General features: G+C 40.0%; 4 protein-coding genes across 5 annotated transcripts; 2 read left to right on the forward strand and 2 right to left on the reverse strand.

Annotated features, from left to right (window-relative positions):
* Positions 1-6,919: 6,919 nt before the first annotated feature.
* On the reverse strand, positions 6,920-9,682 carry LOC124638370 (protein AATF). Its single transcript, XM_047175317.1, has 2 exons — positions 8,786-9,682; positions 6,920-7,838 (listed from the first exon to the last, which is right to left on the reverse strand). Exons 1-2 carry the CDS (start codon positions 9,601-9,603, stop codon positions 6,941-6,943), a joined length of 1,716 nt encoding a protein of 571 aa, XP_047031273.1. The 5' UTR covers positions 9,604-9,682; the 3' UTR covers positions 6,920-6,940.
* Positions 9,683-9,932: 250 nt separating this feature from the next.
* Positions 9,933-14,652, forward strand: LOC124638170 (origin recognition complex subunit 1). Its single transcript, XM_047175058.1, has 9 exons — positions 9,933-10,295; positions 10,368-10,608; positions 10,725-11,646; positions 11,732-11,828; positions 11,916-12,088; positions 12,203-12,300; positions 12,490-12,752; positions 13,120-13,318; positions 14,071-14,652. The coding sequence occupies exons 1-9, from the start codon at positions 10,201-10,203 to the stop codon at positions 14,326-14,328; spliced, it is 2,346 nt and encodes a 781-aa protein (XP_047031014.1). The 5' UTR covers positions 9,933-10,200; the 3' UTR covers positions 14,329-14,652.
* LOC124638172 (Bardet-Biedl syndrome 2 protein homolog) lies at positions 14,597-20,212 on the reverse strand. Of its 2 annotated transcripts, XM_047175059.1 has the most exons (11): positions 19,955-20,212; positions 19,634-19,811; positions 19,331-19,560; positions 19,067-19,249; positions 18,794-18,998; positions 18,420-18,667; positions 17,039-17,224; positions 16,584-16,961; positions 15,057-15,220; positions 14,831-14,979; positions 14,597-14,763 (listed from the first exon to the last, which is right to left on the reverse strand). In XM_047175059.1, the coding sequence occupies exons 1-11, from the start codon at positions 20,195-20,197 to the stop codon at positions 14,654-14,656; spliced, it is 2,274 nt and encodes a 757-aa protein (XP_047031015.1). In that variant the 5' UTR covers positions 20,198-20,212; the 3' UTR covers positions 14,597-14,653. The 2 variants fall into 2 exon arrangements, with proteins under 2 accessions (XP_047031015.1, XP_047031016.1); XM_047175060.1 differs by lacking the exon at positions 16,584-16,961.
* Positions 15,319-16,492, forward strand: LOC124638173 (SUMO-activating enzyme subunit 1). Its single transcript, XM_047175061.1, has one exon. It carries the CDS (start codon positions 15,399-15,401, stop codon positions 16,422-16,424), a length of 1,026 nt encoding a protein of 341 aa, XP_047031017.1. The 5' UTR covers positions 15,319-15,398; the 3' UTR covers positions 16,425-16,492.
* Positions 20,213-20,250: the final 38 nt, after the last annotated feature.

Here is a 20,250-nt window from a genome sequence, read left to right on the forward strand (position 1 = left end):
TCTCACCTCAAATACCTCCCCCTGCACTCTGAGCATCAAAGAGCGAGACATGAGGAGTGCGCATATACATTGTACCATCTTACCCGGAATCCTCAGCTGTTGCAATTTTTGCCTGAGAACTGGAAGAAGGACGCTGTCGTATGCGGAAGAGATGTCAAGGAAAGTGGCTACAGCAGATTCATTTTTGGAAAAGGCTGTACGGATATCAGTAACCAAAATTGCCACACTGTCCATGGTGCTAAGCCCCTTTCTAAAGCCAAACTGATGGCTCGGCAGTAAATCCCTAGACTCCACCAACCACTCAAGTCTATTTTTAATTAAATGTTCCAATATCTTGGCCAACACTGAGGACAAAGCAATTGGTCTAAGGCCATTCGGATCATCAGCAGTCTTGCCGGGCTTCAAAAGAGGAATTACTATCTGAGCTTTCCACTGTTCAGGAACCCAACCAAATTGATAACAATAATTTATTATTCCTAAAAAATACTTTTTTGCTTCAAAACCAAAATGAACTGCAAATGAGTACGGTATGCCGTCTATGCCTGGGGCGGAATCCCTAACATGACGTAACACCGCATCAAGTTCCTCCAACGAAAATGGTTCATTCATAGGATCGTCCAAAATATTTACAGACGGGAGCAGAAGTTCTGAGGAAGAAGGAACATAGGCTGGAGCAATTTTGTCGAAAAAGGATTCAGCAGTTTGTCTCGAGATAGGGGAAGAGATAGATGGGGAGCAGCCTCGCCTGAAACGATTAATGCTCTTCCAAACTGCTGAAATAGGAGTGGAAGGGGATAGAGAAGTGCAAAACTTAACCCAACCGCGACGTTTCTTCTTGCGAAGAAGCCGCCGAGATTGAGCTAACACTCGTCTGTACCGTATAAGATTGACGCTATTCATCGCATCATTGTACTGTTTTTCGGCCTCTTTTCTTTCTTTAATAACCGATGTGCATTCTTGATCCCACCACGGGGGTGACGGGATTTTATTTCTGGCACAGTTGCGCAACGGAAAGGTAGAGTCTGCGCTTGAGGTAATGGCCGAGATAAAGCCATCGTAGCAGCTCTTAGCATGGCAGTGACCAGAAGAATCTTGGAAACTTGAATTTAAATTTGGAAGCATACTAATTTTCCCCTCCAGTAAAGATGCAAACCTCGACCAATCAGGTTTGGACAAGTTGTACTTCAATAGTGGAGGAGAAGTTTTCTCTAAATAAGTTTTATTAATTAAAGTTACAACAATGGGGAAATGGTCGCTACCATGCGTCAGAGTAGTACATTCCCAATGAATTGATGCCGCCAACTCAACTGAACAGAATGTGAGGTCTACACAACTCTTTTGCTGTCCTGGAAGGGATCTACGAGTAGGGCTACCATCATTTAAGATGCAAAGGTCTAAATCATCCAAGATTTCTACTAAACCTTCCCCAAACGAATCACAACGATTGGAGCCCCATCTAAAGTGGTGACAGTTGAAGTCACCCATGACGAGCACAGGTCCTACTATGCTATTCAAAATGTCCCTAATGGTGGTTAAAAACCTACGCTGAGGATGGGAAATATACACCGATAAAACAGTGATACCCTCGATTCTACACGCAACTATATTCATATCACCATCCAGAACCGGAAGGGACAAGGTGGAGAGGGGGACACGATTATTAACAAGGAGAGCCGACCCTCCATAGCCATCAGATCTGTCACATCTGAGAATATTAAATAGTGGTATATTAAAACTGAGACTCGGGGTGAGCCAAGTCTCAGCTACAGAGCAAGCCAGAGGCTTGAATTTGTTGAGGAGGAATATGAGGTCGTGCTTTTTATGCCACACGCTCCTCACATTCCATTGAAGGAATACTTGGCGAGGCGCCATTTCTAATATTTGATAAAAGGTTAGTTAATTGGTAGGCAACGTTGGACGGTAATTGGGTATTATAGGTGGATAGGATTGTAGATAGAAGTTTAATAAGTATATCTATTATTGAGGAAACATTACGAGGGGAGGTCAATAAGTTCGCGGAATGGAGGGATTGGCGGGAATAAATTTACCCGTCCAGGTAGGCACTAGATAAGCACCTCATTAAGAGTATATATACCAAGTTTGACCCTAATCGGGTCATTAACTTTTGAGTTATCGACCTGCAAACAACTAAATCGGGAAGAAGTCAGCCAGTATGGAGAAAATTGAACACCGTTTGCCGTTATTAAATTCCTTACCAAGCAAGGAAAATCCGCTCAGACGATTTTTCAAGAGCTGTTAGCAGTTTACGCGGACTCTGCTCCTGGTAAAACCATGGTTTACAAGTGGCATGGTCTTTTCAAACAAACAAGGGAGTCCATTGAAGACGACCGCCCCTCCGGACGGCCAATTGAGGCCAACACACCAGAAATCGTCAAAAAAGTAGAATAACTTGTATTGGGACTATTACGGGACAGTACTACGGTTCTTTACTGGAAAGATTGAAAGAAGCCATTAAGGAAAAAAGAAGAGGAAAACTGTCAAAAGGTGTGCTCCTTTTGCACGACAATGCATCCGTCCACACGTGCCATGTTGCGACGGCTGCCATTCACCGATGCTGCTTTGAACAATTAAACCACCCACCATACAATCTAGACTTGGCCCCCAGTGACTATTATTTATTTCCAAAAATGAAGAAAGAGCTGCGTGGAAAGAAATTTGACGACGATGAAGAAGTCAAGTCGGCAATTTCGGCCTATTTTGACGCCAAAGACAAATCATTTTTTTTCGATGCTATAAACAAGCTATTTGAGAGATTCGAAAAATGTATTAGGGTTAAAAGAGAATATATTGAAAAGGAAAAATAATTTGGTGTTTAATTTCAACCTCCTTCGTTCTCATTCCGCGAACTTATTGACCTCCCCTCGTACTATCAATGAATGGGTTATTCAGAGCGCAGCCATCAGGCTGTGAAGGTGCAGGGGAGTTAATAATCTGCTGATGGGCAGCTTTATCATAAGAGGGAGATAGAGGGGCATGGGTCCTTGGCTTAAGAAAAACAGTTTTGCGGTATGACTGAGTAGGGGCGGGAACTGCTTTTGCAGCATTCGCATAATTGCGAGAAGCAAGTGGGACAGATTTGCTAGCTTCAGCATATGAAAGGGACTTCTCAGCCATAACCGTCTTAATGGCCTTCTGTCTACCCAACTCCGGGCATGACTTGCTATTTGCAAAATGATTCCCTGAGCAGAGCACACAGAATGCCTCCGCCTCAGAAGTGCTGCAACCATCACCAGGGTGATCATGGCCGCACTTACTGCAGCGAGGCTTGGACCGACACACTAGTTCCACATGACCAAACCTGCAGCACTTACGGCACTGGATGGTGGGATAAACATATTGCTGAACTGGAAGGGAAGTGTAACAGCAAAAAACTCTTTGAGGCAATACTTGGCCATCAAAGGTAAGTACACATGTCTCTGTTGCCTTGAATTCAGTTACTCCATCTATAACTACTTTCCTGCTTATGCGACGAACTTTCAGGATTTCACCACAACCTGAAGGGACCTGTAAGTATTTTTGGGCTTCCTCTTCATTTAAATCTGTGGGAACACCAGTCACAACTCCCATCCTAGTTATATTAAAAGTGGGGATTGAGGCAACATAGCAGTTCTTATGTAAAATGCTGTTGATAATAAATGAGTTTGCATCCTGAGGGGATTTAAACTCTACAGACACACGGTTCCTACCAACTTTTTTAACACCATCACGGACAACGTTAGTAATATTATGTTTTTGTAGGAATATTCCGAAAGTAACAGGGTGTAGAGAGGTACCGGCGTTAGGCTGGGGCTCCAATCGAGAGACATGAACGATAAAAGGTGCCTTATCAGTAGCTGAGTACCTGCTGCGGCCAACTAGGTTTCTTTGTTGTTTGGATGGCGGGGTTGACACGCCAATGTTAGCATCATCTCCGGAGCGTTTCCTGGTATACGAGGTTGATGGGGTCTGGGAGTCCGCGATGCTGCAAGCAACATCAGCGAGTTGGGATAGCGGATAGTTGGGGGAAAGAGGAGCATATGCAGAGATGTCGGGAGGATCGGGATCGGGAGGTTTATTTTGATCCATTATGCTTATAAACAACTAGTAAGTTACCGAAATAACAGTACACCACTGGAAACAAACACAAGGACAACACACAAACACAAAACTAAGTCACAAAAGTTCACCAAAACACTTAGAACGGCTGAAAATTCTAGGCACACGTGCTAACCAAAGACACTCTGTGGCGAGAATCCCTCAGGATTCTAATTATTGAAACACTCGCTACGCTCGTGTTTCAATTTTAGAATCCTTCGCTTGCTCGGTCATCAAAATTGAGCCCGCGGTTAAAAAGCAACTTTGCACTCTTGTATAACAAATAACTATTAATAGGTACCTACATGAGTTGCGTTGCGGGTCCGACTTTGTTTCGGAAAATATGTTGTTTTTTTTTTGTAAATTAAATATAAATAGGTACCACTTATTGAGTGCTTTGAAAAATATAATTTGAGATTCCTACACAAAATCATAAGTAGACGGCTTAATCAAAAAATATAGGTAGGTACAGCCTACGCAAACCTGGCTATTGTATGAAACTACAAATAGCTTTGGTAGGTACTAAATATAATTAGGTAATGTTATATTAGGTACTTTGGTAAAAAATACTCACAATAAACCTGACAAATAAGAACTTTCATTATAATTTATTACCAATTCATCATGTTTAATGTGATCTTACCTGATATAAAGGTTACTTACAAACACGGACTCTAGTCGGTGCCTACAAATTGGAATGAAAGTCAAAAGAACGTCTCGAATCTTGTAATTAAAGTTCCAAATGATATAAAAGGATGCGTCGATAATTTATTTCAGTAGGGTCACAAAGGTTAATGTAATTAAACCTAGTGATATGTAGATTTGTAGTTAAGTACAAGACATTTCGAGCCAGGTATATGAAGAGTACGCTCGAAATGTCTTCTACTTAACCAAAAGCAAAAATAATAATGCAGTTAGGCATGCATGGTTAGTCTTACGTGATGCTGGACAGAGAATATCGATCTAGCTTTTCTTGAAATCGGGCGCCGCAAACTAGGCTAGCTAAGCTAGTCTACTTTAGTGAGTTCAAGAGTTCGATTTATTCTCTTCCGCGCATAATTCAGGCACTTCGTACACGGCCGCACAGCCGCGTCGCGTCTTAGCGTAATAGCGTATCGTAAGCGTACAAGTACAACGCTACAACGCTACGCGTATTCGTAGTCTCATAGGTACGCATAACGTGGTAAAGTAGGAAATGCTCACGATACGCATTATACTAACGACGCCGTGAGCGAAGTCCCTCACTACGCCCGCCTGATTCGTTCGGGCAGGTTAAAAGTTCACGTCATCACGTGCAACTTACCTATTTGGTAATTAACCGAAGTTTTTGTTATGAAATCTCAAAAATTAAGTGGGTTTATTATTTGCAGATAGATACACACAATAATACGTGTTGTTTGTGTGGCGGGATGATAACCCTCGGCCGACCTCGACCACAGAAAATGATAACACGTTGAGGGCGCGCGGGAAACTGGACGACCTGCAACACGTCTGAAAACTTCGGAAAATAAAATTGCAGTTTTCACAGATATAGTAAACACCTAAGTACGTCTCTAAAGAAAACTGTGTAGATTAACTTGTCTACGTCAACGTTAGGATACCTACAAAGTTGAACTTTTGAATAGAAGAAGAGACTCCACCGCAGTCAATAATTGACTGCGGTTATTAAGACATAGACTTTATGTAATAATGTACATACCTAATTGAAGTTGGATGTGATAAACAAGCTTATTTATCATGTAGATAGATATAGAAATTAGGACCCAGTTGGTATTACCCACAATTTTCCAGTCCAACTCCATTTACGAACCGTTTCTGTTATTCTCAATTCACCAAACCCCTGGACACTCTTAATGTGTAATTTCCTTAGATGGAGGAAAATCCCTACATGGTGATTTCATCACTACGAGATAAAGTAAATAGCAACGAAGAAAGTAAGTAGGTACTTACTCGTGTTACTCACATAGCAGGTATTATATCACAGATAACTTACACGCATCAGCAGTAACCAGCCCTCCACGTTAAAGTCACAATGACTTTGAAAACCTGAGTCCACAGTCCGTTCGATGTAAAAATTCCGCTGTAGACATATCGGCATTATCTGAAAGCGCACCCGCCCGCCACATGAACACCGGCGGCGCGGGCACACGTGCCCGTCACGCCAAGCACCGAGCCTTACGCAATGCTCCCGGAAGCTCTCGGGTTTATGGATTTATTTGTTATTCTGTATTTTTTTTTTATACATAGATCTATTTTATGTTGGGTGTAGATGTAACTGGTGTTTGCTGGTTTAAGGACTTGACTAAAAACTTTAGTAGCCTAATTAGGTTTCTAAAAGATCTAATGAAACCTACCTTCAAATTAAAAATTTCAAATTTTAAATGCGATTACATTGTCTGAATTTAGTGACTGAATCATTAAGACGACTGAATTTAGTCAAGTGTAATAAGCCCAAGTGTCAAAAGTTAAAACTGTTACAGAGATTCAATTGTACTATATTGTCACTAGCATCCTGGTATCCAATTATTAACTTAGCAGTATCAAGCCCCAGTTTAATTTTCGTTATACGATGTTGTATGCCAGTTGAGCCTATTGAGGGGTGGCAAGATAAAGTTATTAGAATTGCCAATATTCTAGTAGCAATTCTAAGTAAACTCTGTAGATAGTTTGAATTAAATAAAATTATCTTCTGATTAGTTGAAACAAATTATAGACTTCTATAGTTACACACAATTACTTTTTGTTTAGTTCAAGTTTCAAAGTCAAACTTCATTCAGTTCAATCAAGAAAGAGATAACAATTGCTAAATAAGAAAATACATTTCTAAGTATTATAAATGTTTTATTTAATCTTTTAACTTTAGGCCATTAACATTAGCATTTAAACCTATATTACTTTGTTCAAACAATTTGCCGAACAAAGAACTGTATAATTCATTCATACTTTCATCTGTCCATGATACTGATTTTTCAGGTGCCATAAAATTCACCAACTGATTGTGAACAACATACTTAATCTTCCTTCCTTTTGTCGCTTTCGTATCCACTTTCCTCTTCATTTTACTCCTCATTTGCTGCAATGCAATCCATTGTCTACTCAACTGTACTGGATCTGAAATATCTGCTGACTTGCATTCAATTAACTCTCTTAGCAATTGATGATAGAAATCACTATCGTCAAATATTTCTGGAATATATTCATCATTGTCTTTCCTGTCTCTTGTTACTGGGTTGACTTCTTCATTATTTGGGTTACTTTCTTCCGGGACATTCTTTTTGTAACCGATAATGTCATATTCAGACCTCTTTAGCTGTGTACGTCTGACCAATTTCTCTCTGTCAGAAAGAATGTATGATATTTGTTGAAGAATAGTGTTAGTTGGTGTGTTCTTTATGTTGGTTGCTGTTGCAAGACGTGTTTTGTCATTCCATTTTTGAATGGAAGTGTCTCGGAATGATTTGAATGCCTTGTGTGTGGTTGATATATCACTTTCGTACTCTTCCAGTTTACGTTTCTTGACGGGAGCAGTTTTATTCTTTGCAGATTTTGGAACTTCTTTAGGAGAATCTTCCTCAGCATCTGTGTCTGATGGTATCTCCTCGTTATCTGTATCACTTGGTATTTCTTCATCACTTTCTTCTTTAGCAGATTGCTTGGCATCTGCCTGTTTACTGAGTTTTTTGTTACAAAGAGTCTTTGTCTCTGGATATTTACTTAGAAGTAAATTTTGGAGTGTGAGTAATCTGGAAATAAAATGGTAATTATTAATAAACATCCTATTAGGAATATTAAAGTAGTAAGTCGTGGTGGCCTAGTGGGTAAAAGACCAACCTCTCAAGTATAAGGGCGCGGGTTCGATCCCAGGTCAGGCAAGTACCAATGCCACTTTTCTAAGTTTGTATGTACTTTCTAAGTATATCTTAGACACCATTGACTGTGTTTCGGATGGCACGTTAAACTGTAGGTCCCGGCTGTCATTAAACATCCTTGGCAGTCGTTACGGGTAGTCAGAAGCCAGTAAGTCTGACACCAGTCTAACCAAGGGGTATCGGGTTGCCCGGGTAACTGGGTTGAGAAGGTCAGATAGGCAGTCGCTTCTTCTTTAGCAGATTGCTTGGCATCTGCCTGTTTACTGAGTTTTTTGTTACAAAGAGTCTTTGTCTCTGGATATTTACTTAGAAGTAAATTTTGGAGTGTGAGTAATCTGGAAATAAAATGGTAATTATTAATAAACATCCTATTAGGAATATTAAAGTAGTAAGTCGTGGTGGCCTAGTGGGTAAAAGACCAACCTCTCAAGTATAAGGGCGCGGGTTCGATCCCAGGTCAGGCAAGTACCAATGCCACTTTTCTAAGTTTGTATGTACTTTCTAAGTATATCTTAGACACCATTGACTGTGTTTCGGATGGCACGTTAAACTGTAGGTCCCGGCTGTCATTAAACATCCTTGGCAGTCGTTACGGGTAGTCAGAAGCCAGTAAGTCTGACACCAGTCTAACCAAGGGGTATCGGGTTGCCCGGGTAACTGGGTTGAGAAGGTCAGATAGGCAGTCGCTTCTTGTAAAGCACTGGTACTCAGCTGAATCCGGTTAGACTGGAAGCCGACCCCAACATGATTGGGAAAAGGCTTGGAGGATGATTAGTTATATTAAAGCATATATTGAGCTAATTAATGGTAAATAAACTTACTTGTCTAACACATTAGTGATATTAGTTTTGGTAGCGTTGGTCTCTTCCAAAAAGTCTTCATTCTCCTTCAATTCTGTATAAACCTCAGGCATAGGCATTTGGTTGGCAGTGTTCACACATCTTTGCAGATGTATCCTCATCTCCAGCAAACTCTCCCACAGGAGCAGTTGATTTCTAACACAATTGCCTTTCTTAGCTTCTTCAGAATTGTTCTGTTTCTTAACATGTTCAAAAGTTTCTTTCATTGGTTCCTCCATTGCACTGATATCATATCCTTCGCCCTCATCATCATCGTCTTCATCGTCATTGCTGTCGTCATCACCGCTACCTTCATTGTCATCATCAGAATCAGCATTCAATTGTTTCCGGAACTGAGTGATGCTATAATCATCACTTTCACCCTCAGAATCCTCTGAATCGAATTGCTCATCTGCAGTCATTGTTTTAGATAGGTCAACCCCTGAGCCCGACTCATCAGAATCTATTGAAAAGTCTATATTGGACTTGGATAGTTGCGTATCATCATCATCGGAACTGCTATCATCTCCTGCCGATTCTTCAATATCTTTTCGGGAAACAACTTGACCCTCATACTTCTTACTAACCTCACTCAGTAAACCTACATTTCTCTTACGAAAATCACTAATAGCCGCTTCTACTTCACTGTCTGATGAGCCCAAATCTGCACGAGTAATAGTTTTCGGTTTTGTGCCAAAAACTTGGTCATCTTCTATGTCAGCGCGTGGCTTTACCGTCAGTGCGTCAGCTATTTTATCTGATAACAGTTTTTGAGGTGTTTTCTTCTGTTTTATCTTCATTTTGGAATTATAATCGTAATTTTAACCAACAAATAAATTCACGTGTTTCTGTGTTATGACATTTCTTTGACTTGACAATGACATTGTTACACATTTCGCTATGCCAAACGTTTACGAAGACACATTTTTACCATTGCAAAAAATTCAAGAATTATTAACAAGAATCAGTGAACTTATAACCAAAGTTTAAAAAAATATATAGGAAACAAATAGCCTCGAAGCAATTTATATTTAAGATTTTGTAGTAAACACTGTAATAACGGTTAGTAGTTCTGTAAACGCTATATATGCATATTTTTTTTTGTAGCAACGAATTCTGGACCCGGGAGCGGATACTGATAGCTTGGAATCGTTTCATCGCTGTAGATCTCGGTTACTGAAACAAAAACAAAAACGTTCTTTGCCATATATTTGCTATATAATAGTCACAACTTTATGTGCACCTATATCTATAAACAATGCCATTCAGACCACCAATCCGTTCAATTGGCGGGAAACGGCAAACATTGACAATTAATTTGACACAACGGTAACAACATTTCGACTGAAGAAAATATTGAAGTTCCAAGCACAGTAGATAGCCAAATATAATCCAAAATGCCTAGAAAAAGAGCAATGCCGAAAACCGTCACGTGGTTAAGTGAGGAAGTAAATGATCCACAAAGTTTGACCCCATCATTTCATCACTACGAGTAAGTTAACCTGCAAATTCCAAACTATTTCAATATCCGTGAGCCTTCGTATCATAAATTAACTTTTACTAGAAAGTTTCAGTTCGGTAATATCATAGCTGGGATTGGTGATTATGTTCTTATTTCAAACGCTGACGCGGCGGAACCCGATACGGAGACTGGTTGTGATGCGGCTCGAATTATATCTCTTTATGAAGACCGTTCCAACTCCAGTGATCCATTTAGAGCCAAAGTTCAGTGGTACTCGAGACCCGGTGACCTGCCAAATTGGTGCTTCAATAACATAGAGCCCATAAGTTTTCACGAAAAGGAGGTGAGTTATATTTATTTAAGTCTTATATGAACAAATAGGTACTTTGGAAATATTTTTACAACATAAAATAACGATATTCTTTTGTAAAAAAAAAATGGTTTTAACGATATTTTCAGGTAATAGAAGACCATCGTCCATTCAACCAAGATGTGTCAATTGAAACTTTCTTCAAAAAGTGTACCATTACCCTCACATTTACAAAAGACATGGATGAAGGTGATAGTAAACCATACAACTACATATGCAGATACCGCCTTATGGCTATGGGCAGACGTAAAGTATTAATTGAACCAGTTTTAGACCAAGAAAGAAAGGCTTTAGCATTACTAAACACACCTAATAAAACTCCATCTAAGACAGCTACACCAAAAACGCCAAGCAGTTTAGTCAAAAGAATGAGTAGAGTATCCCTCTCTGAAAAGAACTGGAGTATCAGCAAAAATGACGGTACAAAACTGCTACTCAAAAGAGCAATATTAGCTGACAAAAATGAAAAGGATTCCCCTAAAAAAGGTACACCAACCACTACTCCCAAAAAAGTTACAGAAACTCCAAAGAGTTCTAAGAAGTTATCTAAAAATACCATTGAGGATGTTTTGTCTATGGAACTTAAGGAAACCTCTGATGATGAACTACCAACTCTCATCATAAGACAGCATGTACCAACCACTCCAAAAAGAAAGCAGTCAATATCTAAAATAACAAATGAGGAGACTCCTAAAAAGGTTTTAGTGTTTGAAGATGAAGAAAGGAGTACTTCTACAACTAGATCAGGTAGAACAAAGACAACAGTTAATTATCAGGAGCCTGAAGTTTCACCAGTGAAGAGGACACCTAGAAGGGCTGCTCGTAAAATGTCAGAAAGTGATGATGATTTTATGATTTCTTCTCGCACTCCTAAAACGCCTAAGACTCCAAAAACTCCTAGGACTAGGACTCCAGCTCAAACGCCTAGACGCAGTGTGACTAAGAGAATATTGACTAGCCAGCTAACTCCAACTTTACATAACAGGGCTCATTCCATAGACAATGTTGATGGTAAGGACTTTTTTCTTATTTAATACATGATACTTCAAGTGCTCACCATATCATTGTAATTATAATTTTCACATTGCATTTCCAGAATTCCTCAAAGAAAACAGGGCCCTACCTGGCAGGGAAAGTCAGATGGAAGAAATACTGTCATTTGTTAGGTCAAAACTCCTTGATAGTACTAGTGGGTAAGTTTTTCACACATTAGTTCTAATCTAAATTTAAATAAAAATGACCATAGTTTAGTTTAGCACTTGATCATGTATTTGCTCCAGGTGTATGTACATATCAGGCGTGCCAGGCACAGGCAAGACTGCAACTGTGTGTTCAGCCCTAAAATATTTGAAGGAAGAAGTTGATTTGCCTGACTTTCAGCTGGTAGAGGTCAATGGCATGAGGATAGCAGAACCTCGCCAAGCTTATGTGCAAATATACAAACAGCTGACTGGTATGATAGAACTTTTCATTTCCAAAAAATATTTCTGTTTATATACTTGTGTTGTGATTATTTCTAGTAAACGAAAAAAGAACATATCCAGTTAATATTATTTCTATCTTGTAGGTAAATCTGTAGTATGGGAACAAGCCTGCGCCCTTTTAGAGAAGAGATTCACAAATCCTGGACCAAGAAGGACACCTACAGTATTACTTGTTGATGAGGTAACATATTACATACTTTATTTTGTTAGATTAATATCTTAAAGTACATGGTTTTTTTAATAATTTTTAAAATCTTTAGTTAAGTTCCCATCAAAATACTGCTTCTCCAAAGGTACTCCGTTTATATAATGTAACTTCAGACAAACAGAGCTACTTGGCTGTACATTGAATGCCAAATGTATCTTTCAGTTGGACGCGCTCTGCACCCGTCGTCAAGACGTCCTTTACAGCATAATGGAATGGGCAGCCCACAACACAGCCCTACTGACTGTGCTGGCCGTCGCCAACACCATGGACTTGCCGGAGCGAGCGCTGGCGGCGCGCGTGGCGTCGCGCCTCGGCCTCACGCGCCTCACCTTCCCGCCATACACTCACACGCAGCTGCAGAATATTGTCGCCTTGAGGCTGGCCGGCGCCAATGTTACTGCGGATGCTGTTCAACTTATTGCTAGGTGTGTTTGAATAAGCTAATTTAGCTTTCCAGGTTTTCAAATTCAATATATGTATGCTGTTTATACACCAAACCTATGTACTTAATTTTATGGAAAGTTAACTTACTCATGCTTTAAGTCCATTTCCTATAAAAAGAATCTATGTTTTCCTAACTCATATAACAATTGTTTATAAGAATAAACGCCAAAAGTTACCACCTACAAGCAAAACGAATCGTTTTTTGTTTTTTTACGAATCAGTCAATAGAACATTTCAACAAAAATCAACACACGCTATGTGCTCTAGAATTTTACATTTAAAAAAATATTCCGACGAATTGAGAACTTCCTCCTTTGTGGGAAGATAATAAAAAACTCAATGTTACAGAAAAGTAGCAGCAGTATCGGGCGACGCTCGACGGGCGCTAGCTCTATGCTCCCGTGCTCTAGAACTGGCGGGGCCAGAGGGCGCGGGCCTGAAGGAGGTGCAGCAAGCGCTAGGAGAAGCCGCGTCGAGTGCCGCTGTACGCGCGATACGGAACTGCTCGCCTGCTGAGAGACTCATGTTGAGGGCTGTGGCTGCTGAGGTGTGATATTTAAGCCACTATTATCTACCAAAACAAGACGAGCAGTACCAACTGCACTGCATTAAAACCCTCTTACATGCAAAATGAGATAATGAAACATTATATCATGTACTTACTGTGTTACTTCTACTGTTCTATGTAATGAAACTTCCTGTACCCATATAAAATATAGCCTATGATACTCGGAGATACTGTAGCTTTCCAACAGTGAAATAATTGCTCAAACTAGTTTAGTAGATTCGGAGTCTTTAAGGTACAACAGGGGCCCGATTCTCCTAAGTTAATAATGTCAAAATCGAATAGAAATCGAATCGCAATATGATCGCAATAGCAGTTTTAACCATATCGGGCATTCTGCTACTAATAAAAGACCAATCGTATTCGATTGACATTTGATTGGTGTGCGATTGGTCTGCTATTTTGGTCATTTTGGTCTATACGGCAGTTTGCGGTACAATCATTTTGCAATCGTAAATCATTTGCAGACAATATAATTCATTATTGAATGACAAAAAAGGATAAAAACGTTTATTTCAAAGAAAAAATAGCGGAATGCCACATACGCTTCAATCGTAATCGAGTCGGGATCGGATATCAGTCGAATCGAGTCGAACGTGAATCGTATGTTGCTTAAGTAAAATTAGGAGAATCGGGCCCCAGGTTGTTGTTAGTATAGATTAGTAAAGATAATATTGTTTGGTATTCTGTGTATGTTTAGCTTCAAAAATGTTTTTATATTTGTTTTCTCTCAGGTGGAAAGAACAGGCTCAGACGAAACAACACTTTCCCGCGCTTTACAAACAGCAGCCGCCATAGTTGCCCTCGACGGTCGTCCATACAAGACTGCGCCTTCTATCCGCGCGCCAACGCCGTCTCAAGCTCAAGCTATATGTACTAGACTGGCTGCACTAAGGCTTTTACTGCTAGAACCTAAACCAGCTGAACCTAGACTGTTATTGAATATCAGTGCTGATGACGTACATTATGCCACAAAGCAAATTATTGTCTAATTGTACTTCTGTTGTTGAAATTAGATTTTAAATTAACAAAAGAGCGCGCCATTTAATAGGCTCGTTGATCCATGTTGCATCACTTCCCATAGGCCTTTATTTTCGTTCACCAATTAATTGCATTGACTACACGCAAAAATAGATCTTTTTTTAAATAGGTAAAAAAGTACAATTTCAATTAAAATAATTCATTTATATTTTAATATCAAGTAACTAATTTCAAACAGTAAAATAATAATGTGATCTGTTCATAACTGACTGATTAGAATAAGTTTAATGTAATTTTTTAATACATGAAATAAATAACAAAATATTTTTGAAAAAGTTATATCATTGAAGAATCCCCAACTTGTATAATCTTGATAAGAGCTTCAATATTATTGTCTTGTACCGCTTTTCTACTTGCTGCTACGACTGCCTTGCCGTATTTACCAACTGGAAACAATTCAATCGTTAGCGGTTCGAAAATTAATTCAAATTAGATACACTAAATTGATATTACCTCGAAGTCTAACAGCCTGTTGCAAAATTGTGTGCAAGCTCTTGAGAGCAGTGACTGCTTGCTCTTGAGTTGAGCGTCTGATATAACAACCCGTAAGTAGTTCCTCATTCAGCATAACAACTTCTTTGTAACGGTTTAACATTTCCTTTCTGAAAATTGAATTTGATTTATTTAATCCCGAGTTTTCTTTACAGTTTGGAATTAGATTTTTATAGGAAGAACATACAAATCATATGCTGCCGCGTCCTGAGCAGCAGGCAATAAAGCTGTTATAAGTTGTGCTCGCTCTGCCGTCTCAGCGGCTAACCGAGACCGCATCTCCCCTATTTGGGACACATGGTCCATTTCTTCACGAAGTTTCTTTTCGGCTTCGGGAAACTGGGCAATGGACTGAAATTTTAAAATTCCCGCTAATACTGTTTGTCTATGGTACATTTTTAGTCGAGTTTGCAGTTGACGTCTCTATTCGATAACAATGGCGCCGCGTCAGTTATTGCCGGCGTGGGGGAGTTGTCAAATTCTGTGAATAGCGAGAACCGGGTTTTGGAAGATTTGTAAAAATAATTGTATGAAAATGGTTGAAAACAACGATATTGAATTGTCTGAGGCAGAGGCGGAACAATACGACCGTCAAATCCGTCTGTGGGGACTGGAATCTCAGAAAAGGTTACGTGCATCGAAAGTTTTAATCATCGGGATAGCGGGACTCGGCGCTGAAATTGCAAAGAATGTTATTTTGTCCGGTGTAAAGAGTGTATGTTTGTTAGACAATGAGAAGCTAAAGGAAATAGATCTGTACTCGCAGTTTTTGGCTCCGCCTGATAAAATCGGAGAGAACAGGGCGGAAGCTTCGCTAACCAGGGCGAGGGCTTTGAACCCAATGGTAGAGATTACAGCGGAGACGAAGTCTGTTGATAACCTGCCCGATAGTTATTTCGCCGAGTACGATATTGTTTGTGCAACAGGCTTGAAGCAAGAACAACTTGAGCGTATCAACAACGCTTGCCGCGACAGAAACAAGAAATTCCTGTGTGGCGATGTCTGGGGCATGTACGGATATATGTTTGCTGACCTCGTCGACCACGAATACTCCGAGGAAATCGTTCAACACAAAGCCGTCAAACGAGGGTCAGATGAAGCAGAGAAGAATGCTCGCGAAACTGTCAGTATAACTGTAAAGCGCAGAGCTATTTATGTTCCACTTCAGAATGCTCTATCTGTAGACTGGATGAAGCCTGAGATGCGTTCTAGGCTACGGCGCGGTGATCCATCGTACTTCGTTATGAAGATCTTACTGCGCTTCAAAGATGAATACAATAGAAACCCAGACCCGGCTAAGAGGAAAGAGGATACCAAAACTCTGTTGCGTATGAGGGATGAGCTTGTGAAGGAATTGTCATTGCCGGCTGGGTTTATTGTAGATGCATTACTTCTCGATGTATTTGGCACAGTGTCTGGTGCTGCTGCTGTGATTGGAGGAGTCATCGGCCAGGAGGTAGTAAAGGCTGTAAGCCAGAGAGAACCTCCTCACAACAATATGTTTTTCTTCAACCCAGTTAAGTGCGTTGGTTTCGTTGAACTGTACGGCCAGTGAGATTCATTATTCAGTGTAGATTGTAAGCAATTTCGATTTAAGTTTAATAAATTATTAAGTACATTTCATTGGTATTTGTTTTGTTTATTTAGCTCCTTCGTGTAATTACCAAGCACTCGTGATTTTCTAGAATATGATGTCATCTTAAAATGAACAAACCTGTAAATCAGCCAAATTCAAAAATAGAGCTAGGCTCTGTATAAGATCTCCAGCCAGTCTTATGTCATGGGTGCTGAACTTCACTTGTCCATCAGCCCCAAAGTCCAGGAACAAAAATGACTGGTCTCGCAAACACAGAAGATTCACATGTAATTCCTTAGTCTCTTCTGACTCCAGGTCCAACTCTTCATCAAGAAGGAAGTTCTGGTTCACCCAAATACAGATTCTTTGCACCCTTTCGGTAATTCGGAAAGTTACGTAGCTGTTCCCTTTGTTACGTACTTCCTTGTTGATCAACTGGTACATGGCGAACCTCGGAAGCTGCTTTGTCAGCTCGAAAATATGAAACTGTTCACTATCTGGGTAACCAATGAGAGCCTGAATCATAACGAAGGGGTCTTAGGATTTTTTGCAACCAACAAAAATAACCACGACACGCCAAAAGCCACACTTACCTTGATATGAACATCAACGGGCACATCGCGTGGTGGTCGCAAAGGCACATGGAGCAAAGACCTGAGTTTAGAAGGATGCGGATGTCGCACGAAAGTCTCCCCGGTCTCAAAGATACCCTCCGCCAGTACGAGAGCTGCACGAACGATCGTCTCATTGTTCGTTGATACTGCTAGTTGCAGGCAGCCCTAAAAGTACACCCACAATGATATACCAAGCTGGGGAGAATGGCAATTATATAATCATCTACTATTTTTGGCAGTTATTTAGGCCATCTACGTCGTTCATAATATTACCGTTGAATAAGAGGTTCTTAACGCTCACACATAAACATAGTTTTCGTGATGTGGATTACGAAGGGTATGATTTAAGCTGTCACCAATTTAATTCATTTTGTGTTTCTTAAATAATAGGGTTTGCCCTCAAAATAGTAGATTTGTCACCAAATGTAGTCACCAAACAATATAAAATCATTTCCACAATAAATTACCGAAAATCATGGAGATATGGGGTCAAGTACCAAATAAATGATTTTGTATGTGTTATAATAGGTTTGTCCTAATAGTATTTAAGCAAACTAATTTAAAGAGATCACCAATAAATCATATATTATATCACTAGAAAATTTCATGAAGGTCTAAAAATGTAGGGTGGTCGTCATCATCATTTCAACCAAAAGAGTCTACTACTTAACTGGCCATGTGCCTCCCCCCAAGGGCTTTAGTTTCCACAGGTAGTATAAATATATTTAAATTAAATTTCTAGCTGAATAGTAAATAAAACAATTAATCAAAGTCAAAATAATCAATATTTATTGTTAAAAATCTCACTGCCCGCGCCCCGCATCGTATGATCGTACCTACAACCAACCTACAACCCATTCGTTGAGGCCCGAAAGCGCGCCAATTTGTCTCCCTTCCCTTCCTCTTCCCTTTGAACATATTTTTATTAAAATTATAAACTGATGTATTAAATTGGTAACGAATACATTATTTTAATAACTGAACGAAATAAAATGTAACTACTGTATTGGTGACAAAATAACAAATAAAAAGGAGTCGCAGTCAGGGATCGATTAATCGATTTATTTGGTGACAGATCTACCATTTTGAGCACCAAGCTATTATTTAAGTAATAAAACTATTATTATAAGAACGAAGTTTATATTCATGTAATGCACTACAATTTTATTGGTAATCCATCTCATATCTTACACATTATATTAACAATAATTTGCTAATTCATACCTGGGAACACTCTTTGTTTATCTGAGAACGAAAATATTTCGTGGCGATAGATCTATTTATTAGGTGATACAACTTGATGACAAATATAAATTTTGGTGACAAAAAGTATAGTTCCCGATTACGAAGTTGTGCCTACCTCATCTACGGTATGCAGAACAGCCACCTGCAGCCTCGTGTTTGTAGGCATAGCTGACGCAGGTCGCTCCAGGTTTTCCAGGCTAACGCTTCCACTTGCAGCGTTAGCCTCGTAGTGCTGCAATTCTACCATCAGGGCCTGCTTCTTATTGAACAGCTCGGTTATGGCTAGCCTGTCCTCTTCAGAGGCCATGTTCTTTGATGCTGAGTTGAAGCCGGTATTCTCTTGGTAAGGTGGGTATCCTAATACTGTTGGGTAAGATATTGCACTGTTATTTTTGAACCGGAGTACTTCTGTATTGAGGTCCCCGTTAGAAGTGCACAAAGTTAAAGTTTTCAGTTATCGCTACTACTACAGTATAAATAACCACTTACCCTCGCCTCTGTCGGAGACACAGACGAGATCCGGAGCACCAACGGAGCGGTAATCCGCCAACAACATTGCTGCTGCATTCGCCCGCATCTGCACTCTTCGTAACACCCGTCCCGTATTGCCCTCGCGCCAGTCAATACGACCATTTGACCAGCAGCATGCCAGGGTCTCCCCTGACCATTGGAGTGCTAGTGCATTTTGCTTGGACTGTGAAACAGATTTAGCGTGAATATTTTTTTTAATTACATATATCTCGATCTCGAATATTTGTCTACCTTAACTCGCCAAAGTCGTATCCCCTCTTCATAAATTCCAATGGTACCGTTAGCTAGTCCATATGCGAACCTTACTTCGTTTACGGGAGACAGACACAATATAGGCCCCGTTTCAGCAATTTCGGCTATGAACTGATTGTTCTTTAGGACTCTAATAAATGAATCATCACATCCAATGAGGAGCTGCAAGGAGGGTAGGTACAGTCAACAAATGAGTTCTTAAATAAAACAATAATAGATGTCTAACTGACCATTTTCTCTTACCTCATTCTCCCCATCTTTATCAAAATCGAAAGTAATCATAGCGCAAACTTTACCGCTAACAACATTCCAGAAGACTTCATTCCCTTGCCAGTCAATGGCTTGAACGGAACTGTTCCCACCGATAATTGCTAGGGTTTCTGTGTGCTTACCAAAGAACCCCGCTATGATCACGTTAACGCCATCCGGAGCCTCTTTGAAGAAGAGGTCCGTATTGTCGTGGACATCGTAAGCTGGAATCAATCATGAGATGACTGAATTTTCGCTCAGAGGGCCTTATAGTCGCATATTGTTGATAGCACAAACCTAGGATCTGTGTAGGTGACCCAATGAGCAGCATGTCTCTGCCCGTGTCAGGACGCAGTGGTCCAGCCGCGAGCGCTATGATGGCCTGGCTAAGGTTCAGTTCTGAGACCTCGCTGTGAGCCTGTGATCGCTGCGCACGACCGCTGGCCACTCCGCCGTGTGGGTGATGGATAATAATCTAGAAGTTTTTAAATAGGAATTACTCTTATTAAAACGTAAAAGATTAGGTATTCGTCAATGCTAGGAATAAAAGTAGGTAAAGAGGAAAATAATATCAAAACTACATGAAGCTAATGTTTTTATCGCTCTATGAGTATTAACTTTATCATATCCAGCAGAGGCTGTGAGACAGGGATGTGTTCCATCATATTTTGCAATGGTCACCACATCTGGCGTGACCTTATGATTTAATTCCAACTTAAACACAGGTTGAACTGCCGATAGCTGCATTTTAAAGTTAATTAAGTATTCGTGTTTTGTTTTGATCAAGCCGTTCTGTTTTTCAGTGTCTTCTAAATTTTCGTTGCCATAGCAACATAAGCCGTACCTCCCGTTGTTTCCCATAGTTTTTTTCCAAGTGACTTCATTTTTTTATCGACGCTTAATTATAACGGAAA

This window comes from Helicoverpa zea, chromosome 17, assembly GCF_022581195.2.
Source record: "Helicoverpa zea isolate HzStark_Cry1AcR chromosome 17, ilHelZeax1.1, whole genome shotgun sequence".
NCBI classification, from domain to species: domain Eukaryota; kingdom Metazoa; phylum Arthropoda; class Insecta; order Lepidoptera; family Noctuidae; genus Helicoverpa; species Helicoverpa zea.

Coding starts and splice junctions, on each gene's coding strand:
- LOC124638173 (XM_047175061.1), top strand. CDS start 15,399: ATGAAAATGGTTGAAAACAACGATATTGAATTGTCTGAGGCAGAGGCG.
- LOC124638370 (XM_047175317.1), bottom strand. CDS start 9,603: ATGAAGATAAAACAGAAGAAAACACCTCAAAAACTGTTATCAGATAAA. Junction 7,839..8,785: donor ATCACTAATGTGTTAGACAA/GTAAGTTTATTT, acceptor TTTTATTTCCAG/ATTACTCACACTCCAAAATT.
- LOC124638170 (XM_047175058.1), top strand. CDS start 10,201: ATGCCTAGAAAAAGAGCAATGCCGAAAACCGTCACGTGGTTAAGTGAG. Junction 12,753..13,119: donor GCTGTTCAACTTATTGCTAG/GTGTGTTTGAAT, acceptor TCAATGTTACAG/AAAAGTAGCAGCAGTATCGG. Junction 13,319..14,070: donor TGAGGGCTGTGGCTGCTGAG/GTGTGATATTTA, acceptor GTTTTCTCTCAG/GTGGAAAGAACAGGCTCAGA.
- LOC124638172 (XM_047175059.1), bottom strand. CDS start 20,197: ATGGGAAACAACGGGAGGTACGGCTTATGTTGCTATGGCAACGAAAAT. Junction 16,962..17,038: donor CCGTTGATGTTCATATCAAG/GTAAGTGTGGCT, acceptor GTTATGATTCAG/GCTCTCATTGGTTACCCAGA. Junction 14,764..14,830: donor ACAGGCTGTTAGACTTCGAG/GTAATATCAATT, acceptor AATTGTTTCCAG/TTGGTAAATACGGCAAGGCA.